This window comes from Babylonia areolata, chromosome 25, assembly GCF_041734735.1.
Source record: "Babylonia areolata isolate BAREFJ2019XMU chromosome 25, ASM4173473v1, whole genome shotgun sequence".
Taxonomy (NCBI): Eukaryota; Metazoa; Mollusca; class Gastropoda; order Neogastropoda; family Buccinidae; genus Babylonia; species Babylonia areolata.
Genome location: NC_134900.1, coordinates 12,125,751 through 12,142,547, shown reverse-complemented (window position 1 = coordinate 12,142,547; position 16,797 = coordinate 12,125,751). Strand labels below are relative to the sequence as shown.

The following is a 16,797-nucleotide window of genomic DNA, read 5'->3' as shown; positions in this document are numbered from 1 at the left end:
TCCATTGTACATTAATACTGATGGACATAGGAGTCAGGTTGCTGTGTTGTAGAACGGAAGTGATCCATTGTACATTAATACTGACGGACATAGGAGTCAGGTTGCTGTGTTGTAGAACGGAAGTGATCCATTGTACATTAATACTGATGGACATAGGAGTCAGGTTGCTGTGTTGAAGAACGGAGGTGATCCATTGTACATTAATACTGACGGACATAGGAGTCAGGTTGCTGTGTTGTAGAACGGACGTGATCCATTGTACATTAATACTGATGAACATGAGAGTCATGTTGTTGTCTTAAAGAACAAAAGTGATTGATTGTACATTAAGACTGATGTCCGTGAGTCATACTGTTGTGTTAAAGAACAGAAGTAATCCACTGCACCCTGATGACGGTGAGAGTCATATTCTTGTGCTACAGAACAAAAGTGACCTGTTGTCCATTAATACTGATGGCTGTGAGAGTTGTATCGTTGTGTTTAAGAACAAAAGTGACCTGTTGTCCATTAATACTGATGGCTGTGAGAGTTGTATCGTTGTGTTTAAGAACAAAAGTGATCTGTTGTCCATTAATACTGATGGCTGTGAGAGTTGTATCATTGTGTTTAAGAACAAAAGTGACCCATTGTACATTAATACTGATGGCTGTGAGAGTCATACTGTTGTGTTTAAGAACAAAAGTGACCCATTGTACATTAGTACTGATGGCTGTGAGAGTCATACTGTTGTGTTTAAGAACAAAAGTGACCCATTGTACATTAATACTGATGGCTGTGAGAGTCATATCGTTGTGTTTAAGAACAAAAGTGACCTATTTAACATTAATACTGATGGTTGTGAGAGCCCTATTGTTGTGCTGACACAACCATCCCCCCCCCAAAAAAAAGACACAAAACAGACAGTACCTGGAGCTGTACAGAGAGGTCGTCGTTCCTCTGCCTGAGGCTGAGCAGCTGAGAGCTGAGCTCCTTGATTTCCTGCTGGTACTTGTTGCTCTGCTCCTGCAGCTGGTGGTTCCCCACCAGACTGGCTGCATCCACCTGCATGCACACGTATTGTGTTGCACTGTGTTGTGGTGCATCAGATCTTATTGTAATGTCTTTTAACAGTCAATACTTATTGTCACAACAGATTGCTGTGTGAAATTCAAGCTGTTCCCCACCAGGCTGGCTGCATCCACCTGTATGCACACATATTGTGTTGCACTGTGTTGTGGTGCATCAGATCTTATTGTAATGTCTTTTAACAGTCAATACGTATTGACGTATAGAGCTTCAAGAATATGCGCTATAGCAAGAAGTCTTCATAAATTAAAAAAATATTGTCACAACAGATTGCTCTGTGTGAAATTCAAGCTGTTCCCCAGCATACTGGCTGCATCCATCTGCACGCACACATATTGTGTTGCACTGTGTTGTGCTCCATCATATCTTATTGTAATGTCTTTTAACAGTCAATACTGACTGTCACAGCAGATTGCTCAATGTGAAATGCAAGCTGCTCCCCTCCAGGGAGAGCAGAGGCCGCTTGCTGAATGCATTCCACACACACTGATCAACAGGCGAGATGACAGAGAGCAAATCCGGAAAGGGAAGAAATCAAATTGTTTTCACACACACAAAAGTGGTTTGGTTCCCCTGAGCAACTTGCACACCCTAGTTCATGAAGCTCAAAGGAAGGGCGATATTACTCCACAAATTTGACACTCAATCCTCTGTTTTCTTCTGATTCAATCTGAACACACACTCAGGCGCATTTACATGTGGACATGTTCAGCCTGTTTCAGCATCAGTATGTTCTGTCAAATGCACGTATACACAGGTAACCACCCAAGTGTAACTTTAATACAGAAATACTTTCCGCTCAGAAACGACCCGTTTCTTTAAGAATAATAAGAAACTCATAACCAGCAGGTTCACATTATGCAGATACCATGACATAACCACATCACCAATGGTGATGGTAACAAACAAGGCTCCTACCTGTTTCTGCAGTTCATTCAGCTTTTGTTGCAGTTCTTGCGCTTGTCCCTCTGACGATGTCTTCAGGCTTTCTTGAACCTGCAGGAAGAAGGTCACAGAAATGGAAAGACATTCACAAAAACATCCATGTTATACCTTTATACACACAGTTTCAAGAATTTTTTTCTTCTTCCTTACATATTACAATCTGTTACTGCTCTTTTCTGATCTTCGTAACAGGTGGTTGCTGTTGTTTTTAAATTACTCATGAAGACAAGTGTTCTTCCTGTGCTTTTCCCCCACAGACAATGTGCCCAACACTCCATCCTCACTCCAGCAATTAGGTGGCTCTTCTGTGATGACAGAATTTCACAGCAGGGGAAAAAACAACCCAACTGATTTACAAAAACTGAAAGAGCACAAGAAACAATGGCTCAGGCACCAGTGAAAACTACTTACAGAAATGATCATAGACAGTTGTGAACTGGTTACTACTGTATTCTGAGTGGGTCGCTGGGTTCACTATCAATTATTCATGAAGTGCTCCTGTTCAGAGTTAGCTGTATCTTTTACAGCATAGTACTTCTGTTATAATCTGTCATTTTTCAAAGCTTAAACAAAAAAACAATCTTTCTAAACAGACAACAGCTGATGGAGCTCAGTCACTTGTGAACCTCTTACTCCCCAAACTACAGTATGGACGCATCATGATCCTTTAAAAAAGAAAGTAGAATATCCCTACTGATTCTCATGATCCTTCAAAGAATAAAGTAGATTATCCTTACTGATTCCCATGAACCTTCAAAGAATAAAGTAGATTATCCCTACTGATTCTCATGATCCTTCAAAGAATAAAGTAGATTATCCCTACTGATTCCCATGATCCTTCAAAGAATAAAGTAGATTATCCCTACTGATTCTCATGATCCTTCAAAGAATAAAGTAGATTTTCCCTACTGATTCCCATGATCCTTGAAAGAATAAAGTAGATTATCCCTCCTGATTCCCATGATCCTTCAAAGAATAAAGTAGATTATCCCTACTGATTCTCATGATCCTTCAAAGAATAAAGTAGATTATCCCTACTGATTCTCATGATCCTTCAAAGAATAAAGTAGATTATCCCTACTGATTCTCATGATCCTTCAAAGAATAAAGTAGATTATCCCTACTGATTCCCATGATCCTTCAAAGAATAAAGTAGATTATCCCTACTGATTCCCATGATCCTTCAAAGAATAAAGTAGATTATCCTTACTGATTCCCATGAACCTTCAAAGAATAAAGTAGATTATCCCTACTGATTCTCATGATCCTTCAAAGAATAAAGTAGATTATCCCTACTGATTCTCATGATCCTTCAAAGAATAAAGTAGATTTTCCCTACTGATTCCCATGATCCTTGAAAGAATAAAGTAGATTATCCCTACTGATTCCCATGATCCTTCAAAGAATAAAGTAGATTATCCCTACTGATTCTCATGATCCTTCAAAGAATAAAGTAGATTATCCCTACTGATTCCCATGATCCTTCAAAGAATAAAGTAGATTATCCCTACTGATTCTCATGATCCTTCAAAGAATAAAGTAGATTTTCCCTACTGATTCCCATGATCCTTGAAAGAATAAAGTAGATTATCCCTCCTGATTCCCATGATCCTTCAAAGAATAAAGTAGATTATCCCTACTGATTCTCATGATCCTTCAAAGAATAAAGTAGATTATCCCTACTGATTCTCATGATCCTTCAAAGAATAAAGTAGATTATCCCTACTGATTCTCATGATCCTTCAAAGAATAAAGTAGATTATCCCTACTGATTCCCATGATCCTTCAAAGAATAAAGTAGATTATCCCTACTGATTCTCATGATCCTTCAAAGAATAAAGTAGATTATCCCTACTGATTCCCATGATCCTTCAAAGAATAAAGTAGATTATCCCTACTGATTCCCATGATCCTTCAAAGAATAAAGTAGATTATCCCTACTGATTCTCATGATCCTTCAAAGAATAAAGTAGATTATCCCTACTGATTCTCATGATCCTTCAAAGAATAAAGTCGATTATCCCTACTGATTCCCATGATTCTTCAAAGAATAAAGCAGATTATCCCCACTGATTCCCATCATGGTCATTTGTCAGAACACAACAATCATTCCCAACCCTCGTCCCTGATCGTCAAATACAAGAATCACAAAAACAGTGTACAGAAGTGCGAAAGAGAAATGTCAATGATAAAGATGATGATGAAGATCCAGCAATAGTCATAACAGTAGTAGCAGCAGCAGCAGCAGCAGCAGCAGAAGTAGTAGTAGTAGTGACTTGCAGAAGTGGTAGTGGTAAACTGCTTGCCTGTTTTGCCTTTTCCAACTCCTGCTGCAGTTTGTTGATCTGGTCCTGGTAGTACTTCTGATCTCTGTCCCTCGCTCCCTGCAGCTCCTCCGCCTTTTTCCTGACACACAAACCCACAGCGGTGACAACAGAGACAGTCAGTCAGTCGCAGGAAGACAGAGAGACGGAAAGAGACAGGGGGAAAGAGAGACAGAGAGATCTGTGACTTAAAGCGCAACACATAATGAATTGCACGCGTAACTGTCACAGTCACAGACAGACAGAGAAACAGACAGAGACAGGGAGAAAGAGAGACAGAGAGATCTGTGACTTAAAGCGCAACACATAATAAATTGCACGCGTAACTGTCACAGTCACAGACAGACAGAGAGACAGAGAGAGACAGGGAGAAAGAGAGACAGAGAGATCTGTGACTTAAAGCGCAACACATAATAAATTGCACGCGTAACTGTCACAGTCACAGACAGACAGAGAGACAGAGAGAGACAGGGAGAAAGAGAGACAGAGAGATCTGTGACTTAAAGCGCAACACGTAATAAATTGCACGCGTAACTGTCACAGTCACAGACAGACAGACAGAGAGAGACAGGGAGAAAGAGAGACAGAGAGATCTGTGACTTAAAGCGCAACACGTAATAAATTGCACGCGTAACTGTCACAGTCACAGAGAGAGAAACAGAGAGAGACAGGGAGAAAGAGAGGCCTGTGACTGAACGTAGAACATAATAAATTGCATGCATAACTGTTTTCTCTTCAAATAGCCTTGATACAATGATCAAACAGCCTTCAACTCTTTCAACGCCATACTTGACCTTTGGCGACTAGACAGTGCACTGCCACTGGCGACTTTAGAAATCCAGGGGCCATGCTAAAAGGACCATTTTTCACACTGTAACAAAGCTTGACAGTTGAAGCTAGTTTCCCACCAACAGAACAATGACTAACCTTTGCTCCCTGATGCCGTTTTAAGTTAAAGGAGCCCACTGTGTTGTTTTGACATGAACTGAAGCCTGTGACGGAGAGCATCCTATCTAAAATATCTGGGAAGTGTTTTTCACACAGAAACTTGGTGATAAAAGGAAATTTTCTATCTAAAATTACGTTTAAATAACATACTTACCGTGACCCAACTAGTGCAGACTCCGGCAGGGGTCTGACATTCCTGTCCTGTGCAAACTACTATCCGCCTATGCGCAGAAAACGAAACTACGGACGATAACCTCCCGGAAGTAGGTAACCTCCCCTTTGTCCCGCTGGCTAGCGCCCTCTTTTTCCGGCAGCCATTATGACTCCTGTTCCAGTGCTCTCCATACGGCTAAGTTTTTTTTTTGTATTTTCTGATTTTTAAAAAAGAAGAAAAAAAAAGATCACTTCACTTAAAAAAAGGGAAAAAATGGCATAAGTCTGTCTTGATGCATATGGAAATCCAGCACTGTAATGATCTCCACAATTAACACAGCCAAAGGGTGGGAAAGTGAAGAACAACCTTTCATCCAAACTGTATACAATCTTGAAAACCTCACCGCAGCATTAATATAAAGAACCGCAATTGCAACCCCATAAAAACAACTGCATTAGCACAATACAATTCACAGTAATCAGCGAAAACACACTGAGATGTGGAACATTCACATACATTTCACCCAGAAAAACCTATAAAGAATAAGAAGCTGACACAAAACAGAATGAACTAAATGCAGATAAGTTCAGGTGTATAAAAAAAAAAAAATGAATCAAAGAAAACAAAAATGAAATTAAAACATGTAAACTGATTTCCTTCAAACTCAACATTTTTGCTTAAAAACACATGAAGTGCTGATAGTCACAAAATATATTCAGGATGTCAGTATCAACTCACTTGCTGTCTTCAAAAAGCGTCTCCTTTTCCGACTGCAGCTGCAGAAAACTGAAACATATAAGTAAATCAAATATAAATTCTATTAGCAAATAGTAAAGAGTGGCAACTCTCTCCACACACAAGGCACATAACTTCAAGCCAATGCTGCTTACACTACCAATTCAGCTAGCACACAGTTAAATAAAAGGTACACTGGAACAAACCCACACACTTCCCCAAAAGAAAGGAAGCGCCGGGCTTGTTCTTATACCGATCATTTGACATGTGCACACAGCAGCAAAGACAGAAGAAATGTGCAAACACAAATTAGCTTTCATTCAAGACTGGCATTGCTTCTTTAATCCTGAACAAGCCACACAGAACCCACGGACAATACAGAACAAACACATGGTTGCCTCGGTGGTTTTTCAACTGGAAATTAATAAACAATAAGGCCAGGAGATCAACTGATTAGCAAATAGTAAAGAGTGGTAACTCTCTCCACACCCAAGGTACATAACTTCAAGCCAATGCTGCTTACGCTACCAATTCAGCTAGCACACAGGTAAATAAATACTATTAGCAAGTAATTTCAATGTCATTCTTTGAGCAGCACACAGCTATCAACATTTGTGTGTCAGTTGATTTATGTGCTACATGATGAACAAAGAGACCCAAAGTGAACTCTTACCTTTCCTGCTTCTTCTTTAATTTTTCACCCAGCTGAAACAGAAGCAGAAGCAAGCAAAACTGTGTGAACTGATGCAAACTGCTTGCAGAGAACAATGCTGTCAACTGCTGATGCTACAAAGTGCTGCTCTCTTTGTGTGTGTGTGTGTGTGTGTGTGTGTGTGTGTGTGTGTGTGTGTGTGTTGGCAAAACAAACACAGAAAACACAAAGAAATAAAAACTCCAAGGCACTGAAATGAAATGTTTTTTCTTCTCTCTCTCTCTCTCTCTCTCTCTCTCTCTCTCTCACCAATCTGTACTGCCTGCCTTTTCCTTATACAAGTGTAGCACCCTTGCACCAGTGGAGTAGAACCAAATGGAAAAATGAATGAGAAAATGAAACTGCAATCACAGGAAGTCCTGAGGAGATTGATCATGTGGGATCACCTGGAGCTAACAAAGCTGACCAAACTGAATATTTCTTTTAAATCATAACACTTTTTTCATTTTATAATAATGGTTACATTTTCTTATTTGCTAACTGGTTTATCTTCCAATAAATGTTTTTTAGGGGTTTTTTTGTTTTTTGTTTTTTTTAGTGTTTCTGGTTGTCCAGGTTCAGCTCAGTGTTATATTCCACACAGATCAGAAACAAGCAACCAGCATCCCTCTGGGCAGATATGTGAAAAGAAAAAAAAACTGCATTTGTTAAATTCTTTACCATTAGCAAAGCAATGACCACACTGAAACCCAAACCGTATTTTGTTACCAGCTGCAGAATATCTATTTCTATGCTATGGCATCACAGTGCACACAGCATTCAGCTCGTGTCCAGTACACTGGATAAACTGTTTGTTGTTGTTGTTGTTGATGTTCCTTGCTTTCCAAAATACTCTACCTTCTCTCTCTCCTCTTCCAGAACTCCTACTTGTTCCTTGGATTTTTTCTGCAAGATGCAACACAGCAAAAAATCATTTCAATTCAAGTCAACTGTTTCACTGGATCCGTAAACATACCATCGATTCGTTGTTTCAAAAGCACACACACCCATTTGCTAAACAAACACAAGATTTCCAGATTTAAGACTGTTTCCTTTCACCCATGAGGTAGGGAGGATAACAAACAAAAGAACATGCACACAAGTGTACACACACACACATACAAACACACGCACATCACACTCATGCGCACACACATCCCCCCCCTCACATGCACACACACTGCTTTATGCTCTTTCTAAACATTAATTTCTGTACGTCAATGTGTCGTTTCAGCAAACAGCAATGTGAAAACATCTCCCTTCTCCTCTCACAAACAGATGCACTTACATTTTACACGACACACGCACTTCCACATGTCAAGAGCCAATTGACAAATGTACCCCACATTCATCCTCACATTCCGTATTCTAATCAATCCTAAAAACAGCTTCTGTTTACTTTCTTCATTTTTTTTTTTCTTTTTCTTCCTGTTTCCTTCTTTCCTCTTTCTGCAAACATAGTTTGCTAGTTATTTTAAAATAAAATGAAGAAATCTGAATAAACTATGTTATCTCTTGTAAAGTTTTTTTTTTTTTTTCTAGTTATTGATTCTTGTGTACCAAACAAACTGGGAAAGAGCAGCTCAATGGATTAGAAAGTGAAGAACAACAACCAAAAACACTAACAGCCTAGGTCTCATGCCGCAGTCATTGGTGTGTCATCCCAATACAAGCTCCATGAAAAGTTTCTTCTATGTGAAGAAAGTGTTGTGATCCAACTAAATATTAATGCTAATGGCGTTGTTGAGAGAGCCAGAGGTAGAGGGCCCAGACTGATCGCGAATCGATTGCGATCGTGCCTTAATTTTAGCCCAATCTCCCAATCGAGCTACATAATTGTGCAACCTGTTTGAAGACATAATTGGACACAAAACAGAAACGCCAAAGGATCGATAGACAGATAGAAAATGCGAAAAACTTAGCCGTATGAAGTGCACAGGAACAGGTGTCGAGATGGCTGCCGGAAAAAGAGGGCGCTAGCCAGGGGGACAAAGGGGAGGTTACCTACTTCCGGGAGGTTATCGGCCGTAGTACATTCATTTTCTCCGCATAGGCGGATAGTAGTTTGCACAGGACAGGAATGTCAGACCCCTGCCGGAGTCTGCACTAGTTGGGTCACGGTTAAGTATGTGTAATTAAAATATTAATGCTAAAGACTGGGGTCACCTTTTTTTCGATTCCCCAGGTAAAAAGCTTGCTCTTGCTGGACAAACGACAGAATACCAAATGGCATTTGAGGACTGGGTCTCCACAACTTGATGCCTGTGGTGCTTTCAACATCTCATCACAAGTTTTCTTTGGTCATAGGATACATTTTGGTGATTCACATCTGACACAAAATCCCATAGATATATATGTGCGTGTGTGTGCATGTATGTGCTTGCGTTTTGTCCTTCTACCATAGCGTTAGCTCTACTTTTGAACACTGGAGATCAAAAATACTGTATTACCAGCTGTTCCTTCAAAAGCTGCTTTTCTTCTCCTTCTGTGTCAAGCTTTAGCTGCAGATCTGAAACAGACAAGAACAGCATAAATGCTTGTCTTTGCTTCATGTACATGCACATTTGGGCTGAATTTTTTTTTTTTTTTAAGCATCCACCTCAGTATTCAGCACATCATGTACATGCATGAGAATGTCTGTTTCATACATCAATGATGACCAACATCACACCAGTACAACATCTCTGCTAAAAAAATTAAAAGAGGGCGCTAGTCAGGGATGCACAGGGGAGGTAACCTACTTCGGGAGGTTATTGGCCGTAGCTACTTTCGTTTTCTCCGCATAGGCGGGTAGTAGTTTGCACAGGACAGGAATCAGACCCCTGCCAGAGTCTGCACTAGTGGGTCACGTTTAAGTATGTGTAATTAAAATTACAAATATGTCAACACATAGGGGGAACCATTTGAAAAATCTAAACGTATAACAACATTAATGACATCAAAGTCACAGCAACAGAAAACAAAAGATGTCTACTGTTTTCTACAGGAAACAAAACAACATATAACAATCAATATAACGAAATTATGATGACAAAAAAAAAAAGAGTAAAACAAACACATTTGAATTGAATATTTTATCAATGGTGTAACGATCACATACAAACCAACCATTTTCTGAAGAAAGTAACAATCAAGTACATACCAATCATTTTCTCAACAGAGTAACAATCATGTATGATCCAGTCATTTTCTCAACAGTGTAACAATCATCAAGCATACCAATCATTTTCTCAACAGAGTAACAATCATCAAGCATACCAATCATTTTCTCAACAGTGCAACAATCATCAAGCATACCAATCATTTTCTCAACAGAGTAACAATCATCAATCATTTTCTCAACAGTGTAACAATCATCAAGCATACCAATCATTTTCTCAACAGTGTAACAATCATCAAGCATACCAATCATTTTCTCAACAGTGTAACAATCATCAAGCATACCAATCATTTTCTCAACAGTGCAACAATCATCAAGCGTACCAATCATTTTCTCAACAGTGTAACAATCATCAAGCATACCAATCATTTTCTCAACAGTGCAACAATCATCAAGCATACCAATCATTTTCTCAACAGTGTAACAATCATCAAGCATACCAATCATTTTCTCAACAGTGCAACAATTATCAAGCATACCAATCATTTTCTCAACAGTGTAACAATCATCAAGCATACCAATCATTTTCTCAACAGAGTAATGATCATGTATGATCCAGTCACTTTCTCAACAGCGTAACAATCATCAAGCATACCAATCATTTTCTCAACAGCAAAACAATCACCTACATACCATTCATTTTTTCAATCAGCTCCTCCACCTTCCTCTGCGACTGTGCCACACTTGCATTCACAGCTGAAAAGAACACAACTGACATAGTTTAAAGTCTGATCAGATTACCAAGCGTATTATTCTTGATAAGCCATCTGACTTTCTGCATGAAGATGTTACTGTTTGTATTTGTATTTGTATTTCTTTTTATCACATCAGATTTCTCTGTGTGAAATTCGGGCTGCTCTCACCAGGGACAGCGCGTCGCTACACTACAGCGCCACCCATTTTTTTGTATTTTTTTCCTGCATGTAGTTTTATTTGTTTTTCCTATCAAAGTGGATTTTTCTACAGAATTTTGCCAGGAACAACCCTTTTGTTGCCGTGGGTTCTTTTACGTGTGCTAAATGCATGTTGCACATGGGACCTCGGTTTATCATCTCATCCAAATGACTAGCGTCCAGACCACCACTCAAGGTCTAGTGGAGGGGGAGAAAATATCGGCGGGTGAACCGTGATTCGAACCAGCGCACTCAGATTCTCTCGCTTCCAAGGCGGACGCGTTACCTCTAGGCCATCACTCCACTTTGACTTCCAGAACTATTTGTAATATTCACCAAAAATTCACCAACCTGAAAAAACAAAAAGAATAGATCAAAAGTATACAAGAGCATATGTTTTACTGAAGGAAAATGAATGGAAAATATAATTATCATATGTCCCATGTTGACAGGATGAGAAAACTCACAATCATGCAATTAGTAAGATTTTTTAGAAATAAAACATATGAAAAAACAACTACAAAATATATTGAAAAAGTTGGGGTTTTATTCTAATCTTTGTATTCTTTGTGTGGAAATGATACTAAACCATTTGCAAATGTATTAGACACACCAACAATGTACAATTATGTTGTTTTCCTTCATTTTCAAGTTGTTCTACACACACGCACACACTCACTCACATTCACACACACAAAACACACCTACACCTACTTAGAAACAATATTATAAAATTTACAACACAATGTAAACAATATTTCAGTTAGAAGCTTTCAGCTGGGGAGGTTTCATTGTAAAAGAAAGTTAAATGCAATTTCTCTGCTTTAACTCACTCCAGACGAATAGTTCTCTCCCTTGCTTTTCCCTACAGACGACCCATTTGTTAGGGTAAGGAAAAAAATCACAAAAAATACAAAATATAAAGTAACTGAATGAAACTCACTGTACCTGACCCACTGACCCCTCTCCTCACATCGTGTGAACGCCCACCCCCCTCCCTCTTCACTGCTCTCAGAAGCTGAGTTACAATCAGTAACTTCTTGCTGGTAGCTTTCTTCACTGCAGATACTTTATTCAACGTCTTCATCATTCTCGTTGATTGTTGAAACCTTCAGTTTGAAGCATTTCGAACACTTCAGCAGCAGTAAAAGCTGCAGCTGTGACCTAGTTTGCTTCAAAAATTTCCGCTTGTATCGCCTGTGACGCCATTTTCAATACGTATGCAGATTAGCTTGTCGTGTGGGGTCCTGAAGTCGCTGGCTTGCTGTGGAGTGTGTTGTTAAAAAAATCTCATGAAGAAACTTTCCATTAGACCCTTGACACGTTCGCAATGCCCGGTGTAGCTGCGAATGTTATGCTACCCCATGAGGAAAACGTGGACAAAATTTTTAATTGTCGAAACCGCTACAGCGTTCCATTGTCCGGAACATTACCTTACGTCAGGAACACTATAGCATTACATCGTCCGGAGTGAGTTAAGACAATCTGAACGGACTGGTCGAAACCAGATTTCCACAGCATCCAGACGCAGCTTCATCCCTGCAATCATGCATGAACAGAGCAGCACCACAACTCTCACTGCAAATGCTCTTGTAGGCAGACCAGCCAGCTGTCTTGCTTGCCAGTCCTTACCTGTTGTCTGTGGATCGTTGTCAGCCTGGCCTTCCACCTCCCGCTTCTCCTCACTGAAACAAATACACACCGTTTTCGTCAGCCTTCTTGACATGTCTGTAAAATGCAGACATGAGTGTGTTCTGTCTCCTGATAAATGATAATAATACTAGTCAAAAGCCACCAACAGAACACGCACACACGCACACACACAGAGTACACACACACACACACACACACACACACACAGAGTACACACACACACAGAGTACACACAGAGAGTACACACACACACAGAGTACACACACACACACACACACACACACACACACGCACACACACACACAGAACACATTCACAACCAACAGTTTAACAAAGATTCATTCTGCATACACACCCCGAGTCAAACAAGCAATCCCTGAACCAAGAACAGGCAAAAAGCAAAAACAAAACAAAACAAACAAAAAAAGATGAAACACTATCCTCTCACATATTTACACTGCCTACATAACAAAACAAAACAAAACAAAAGAAAATATATATATATATATGTATATAAAAGAATCTTCATATCCCAGACCTGACATCCTCACTGCCAGCAGGCGACTGACGCCCTTTCTCTTGATCTTCCGACTTGAGCTTCAGGGCTTCTCGCAGGTTAGACAGCTCCTTCTCATACTTGTCCTGGGCAGCTGGACAGGAGAGAACGCAAGCGGTCAGGCAAATGGGGGGGGACTTGGGATGAGTAGAATGGGGAGGGGCGGGGGTCAGGGGGTATGGAGGGTGGGGGAGGGGGGAGTAAAGCCACTCAACTGGTATAGAGGATGAGGCAGCAAAAAATAAAAACACAAACACACACATGCACATATACCTATAAATATACAAACATAATTATAAGAAAAAAAATCTAATTAATTAATCTTTTTTTAAGTCTCTCTCCCTCTGGATGTAAATAAGTATGTTCACTGCTTATCTATCATCCACATGAAATATAATTTATCCTGCCCCTTAAAGTCTGGAGACTGGACCACTTTTATTCAAAGTACAAACGTATGAACACAGACAGTTTGTGAATGTGTGCACGTACGAGTGAGCGAGTGAGTGAATGCGTACATGTGTCCTTGAACATGTGTGAACTTGAACAAGCGCCGTGACATGCGGTTCCGCCTTTCAAACTGTTGCACATACGCACCGGTCAGGTTCTTCTGCAGAGCAGCGTTCTGGGCCTGTAAATGGCGCACCTGGTCCTCCACCTCCGATCCTTTCTCGGCCGCAGCTGACGTTCCCCTGCTTCCCTCCTGTGCCCCCCCTGCCTGCAGCTCCTGCACTTTCTTCTCCAGCTCCTCATTGCTGGCCACCAGCTGCACACAGTAACCAACCATGCCTTGTTAGGTGGGCGCAACTGCAGCTGAGTGGTTCAAGCGTTGGGACTTTCAATCTGAGGGTCCCCGGGTTCATTCTTGGTTAGCGGCGCTTGGTGGGTAAAAGGGTGGAGATTTGTTTTCTGATCTCCCAGGTCAACATATGTGCAGACCTGCTAGTGCCTGAACCCTCTTCGTGTGTATACGCGCGCAGATGATCAAATACGCACGTTAAAGATCCTGTAATCTATGTCAGCGTTTGGTGGGTTATTGAAAAAAGAACATACCCAGCATGCACGCCCCTGAAAACAGAGTACTGCTGCCTACATGGTGGGGTAAATAACCAAAACGGTCATACACGTAAAATGTTTCATGTCTGTCTCAGTGTGTAAATGTCCATGCCTGAAATCTGACTGAATGACACAGGAAACGAATGATAAGCACCCAATGGAAGCAGTCTGGTAGGCAGCCTGTTTTGTATGTGACCATGAGTTTGTAAGGCACAGAGGAAAGGCACTATATAAGTATACACATCATCAACATCAGCACCGTCTGATTCCACTCTTCAATCGAAAGGTGCATCAGTCGAGAGGATAAACTGCTGAACTTTCAATCTGAGGGTGAACGAACATACTCCTCTTTTTTTTGTCACCCCCAAAATATCCAGTTGCTTTGCATCTCATGTTAATGTAAATGAGACTTTTACTTATCACTGTAAGAACAACATGGTACTTAGCAGTTTAGTTCCATGGTAACCCCCAAAAACGGAGTATGGCTGCCTACATGGCGGGGGTAAAAACGGTCATACACGTAAAAGCCCACTCGTGTGCATACAAGTGAACGTGGGAGTCATACACGTAAAAGCCCACTCGTGTGCATACAAGTGAACGTGGGAGTTGCAGCCCACGAACGCAGAAGAAGAAGAAGAAGAAGAAGAAGTTCCATGGTACTTACCTGTTTGATTCATCTTTCTAAATGGAACCAGACTGTAAACACATGCCAAAGAATTTTTAAAAGCATTCTAACTATACAACTCTGAAAACAACTAACTGAACTTAGCAAAAACTGTAATACAAATACAACAAACATACATCAACACACATACGTTATATATCAATACACAAACACATGTATGCATGCATACATGCACGCACAAACACACACATCAGCCCTTCTCTCCACACACACACACACACACACACACACACACACACACACACACACACACACACACACACAAACACACTAGCTCCTGCCCATCAACAACCACTTACCATGGACAATTCTGTCATCAGCGTTTGGTTCTGAAGCCGAAATTCTTCCTCTTGGCTAATCAGTTTTCTCTGGAGTGAATCATTATCTTGAAGCAGTAATTCTGTCTCCTGAAAAAAGCACACCAGATGAGCATAAAATATGTTCCAAGCAACTAACTGAACATATACAACAAACAACCATAACACAAAATGAACCCATTTTGATGCAACAAATACAATATTTTCATTTTCATTTTGTCATGCTTAAATGAAGTATCTCCTCTACTGTCAGCTGATCATCTCTCGAATGCTGCTTTTTCATTTGCCTGTACTCAAATCATTAACTAAGAAACTACAGGCATATTTGAGTGCTAACGCAAAGACAGAAGCATTTATAAGTGTGGTGCGCAAACACTTTGATCTTTGATGATTTCTGATGACTCAATCTAAAAATGCGGCAACAAAAAAAAAAAAAAAAAAAAAAAAAATCAATTTAAAATTTTTCAGAATAAACTCACTCAGCTCAAACCTTTGACTTCTAAAACTATTTGGTCTGATGCCTTTTTTTTTCTGAAAAGTGAATCTGGATTGTGGTTGTGTGTGACTGTGTGTATGTGAACTGAGTAAAATAAATGAACAAAAGAAAGATCAATGAGCATTCATCTGAAGAAAAAATAAAAGCAGCACTAACACAGTTCAACACACACATCATGTTAATTATTATGTAAAATGATGATACATAATGACATCAGGAAAAAACAACTTACTTTTGCTTTCTTGCTTTTATTAATCGCCTGGAACAAACCATAACAAATATATATATATATATATATATATATATATATATATATATATATATAAATTATGTCAAATAATAACACAACATTAAAAGTAATCATAAGAGAACAACTTTTGTGGCGGGGGGTTCTAAATAATAATCTATTAAGATGTACTATTTTGTGTTTTTATCAAATTCAATCAAATCAATCAATTCTGAATTGATAAAGGAAATTTTCCCCTCAACATTTTAACAGCATCTGCTTTGTTCACAGTCAATGATAAAAGAGATAATCAGCGGCACTGACGGTCATTTATCTTAAAAGAGCCAGTCTACCAAAACAAAAGTTAAGACATAAACTGTTCACTACAAACAAAACAAAATAAAACAAACACAAACAAAAACCCACTAAACAAAAGCACATTACTTGTGATTTCAGTCATAATGTTGATACACCTATACAGAGATTCAGTAAATCAATGAACTTATTTAAAGCAGACAAAACACTTTTTCCTTGACAGGAACAACAGTTTGATCAATTCTATAAATTCCACATGGAGCAATCTCGTGTGAAAAGACTAAAAACAATACAATATACCCCAGGCTGTCTCACATACTGTTGTGGTAATTACCTTGTTTGCTTTAGTAAGCTCTTTGTCCAGGCTCTCAGTCTTGCTGGTTGATTCCCCAAGTTCTGTTTTAATGAAATGAAAAAAAAATATCAACAGCACCTGATTGTGAGTTAAACAATACAAAGTCACATCCATGCAGTTACAGGATCAGGCAGGACAATAATATCAATAACTTGAACTAGCTTGTACCAGGTGAAGGCTAACTGTCATAGCTGACAATAAAAGCAAACTGACAGTTCTCTAATTG

The 16,797-nt window shown here is 39.6% G+C and overlaps 1 protein-coding gene across 1 annotated transcript in view; it reads right to left on the bottom strand.

Moving 5' to 3' along the window:
- The window catches only part of LOC143299537 (GRIP1-associated protein 1-like), a 43,653-nt gene that overhangs the window by 24,553 nt on the left and 2,303 nt on the right, over positions 1-16,797 (bottom strand). The window contains exons 3-16 of the mRNA XM_076612807.1: positions 16,551-16,612; positions 15,908-15,934; positions 15,162-15,269; positions 13,719-13,887; positions 13,107-13,218; positions 12,548-12,600; positions 10,656-10,718; positions 9,313-9,371; positions 7,721-7,768; positions 6,845-6,876; positions 6,175-6,222; positions 4,317-4,416; positions 1,984-2,061; positions 907-1,041 (exon numbers count right to left, since the gene is read on the bottom strand). Coding sequence (XP_076468922.1) covers positions 907-1,041; positions 1,984-2,061; positions 4,317-4,416; positions 6,175-6,222; positions 6,845-6,876; positions 7,721-7,768; positions 9,313-9,371; positions 10,656-10,718; positions 12,548-12,600; positions 13,107-13,218; positions 13,719-13,887; positions 15,162-15,269; positions 15,908-15,934; positions 16,551-16,612 — 1,094 coding nt within the window. The remainder of the gene's footprint in view (positions 1-906; positions 1,042-1,983; positions 2,062-4,316; positions 4,417-6,174; positions 6,223-6,844; positions 6,877-7,720; positions 7,769-9,312; positions 9,372-10,655; positions 10,719-12,547; positions 12,601-13,106; positions 13,219-13,718; positions 13,888-15,161; positions 15,270-15,907; positions 15,935-16,550; positions 16,613-16,797) is intronic.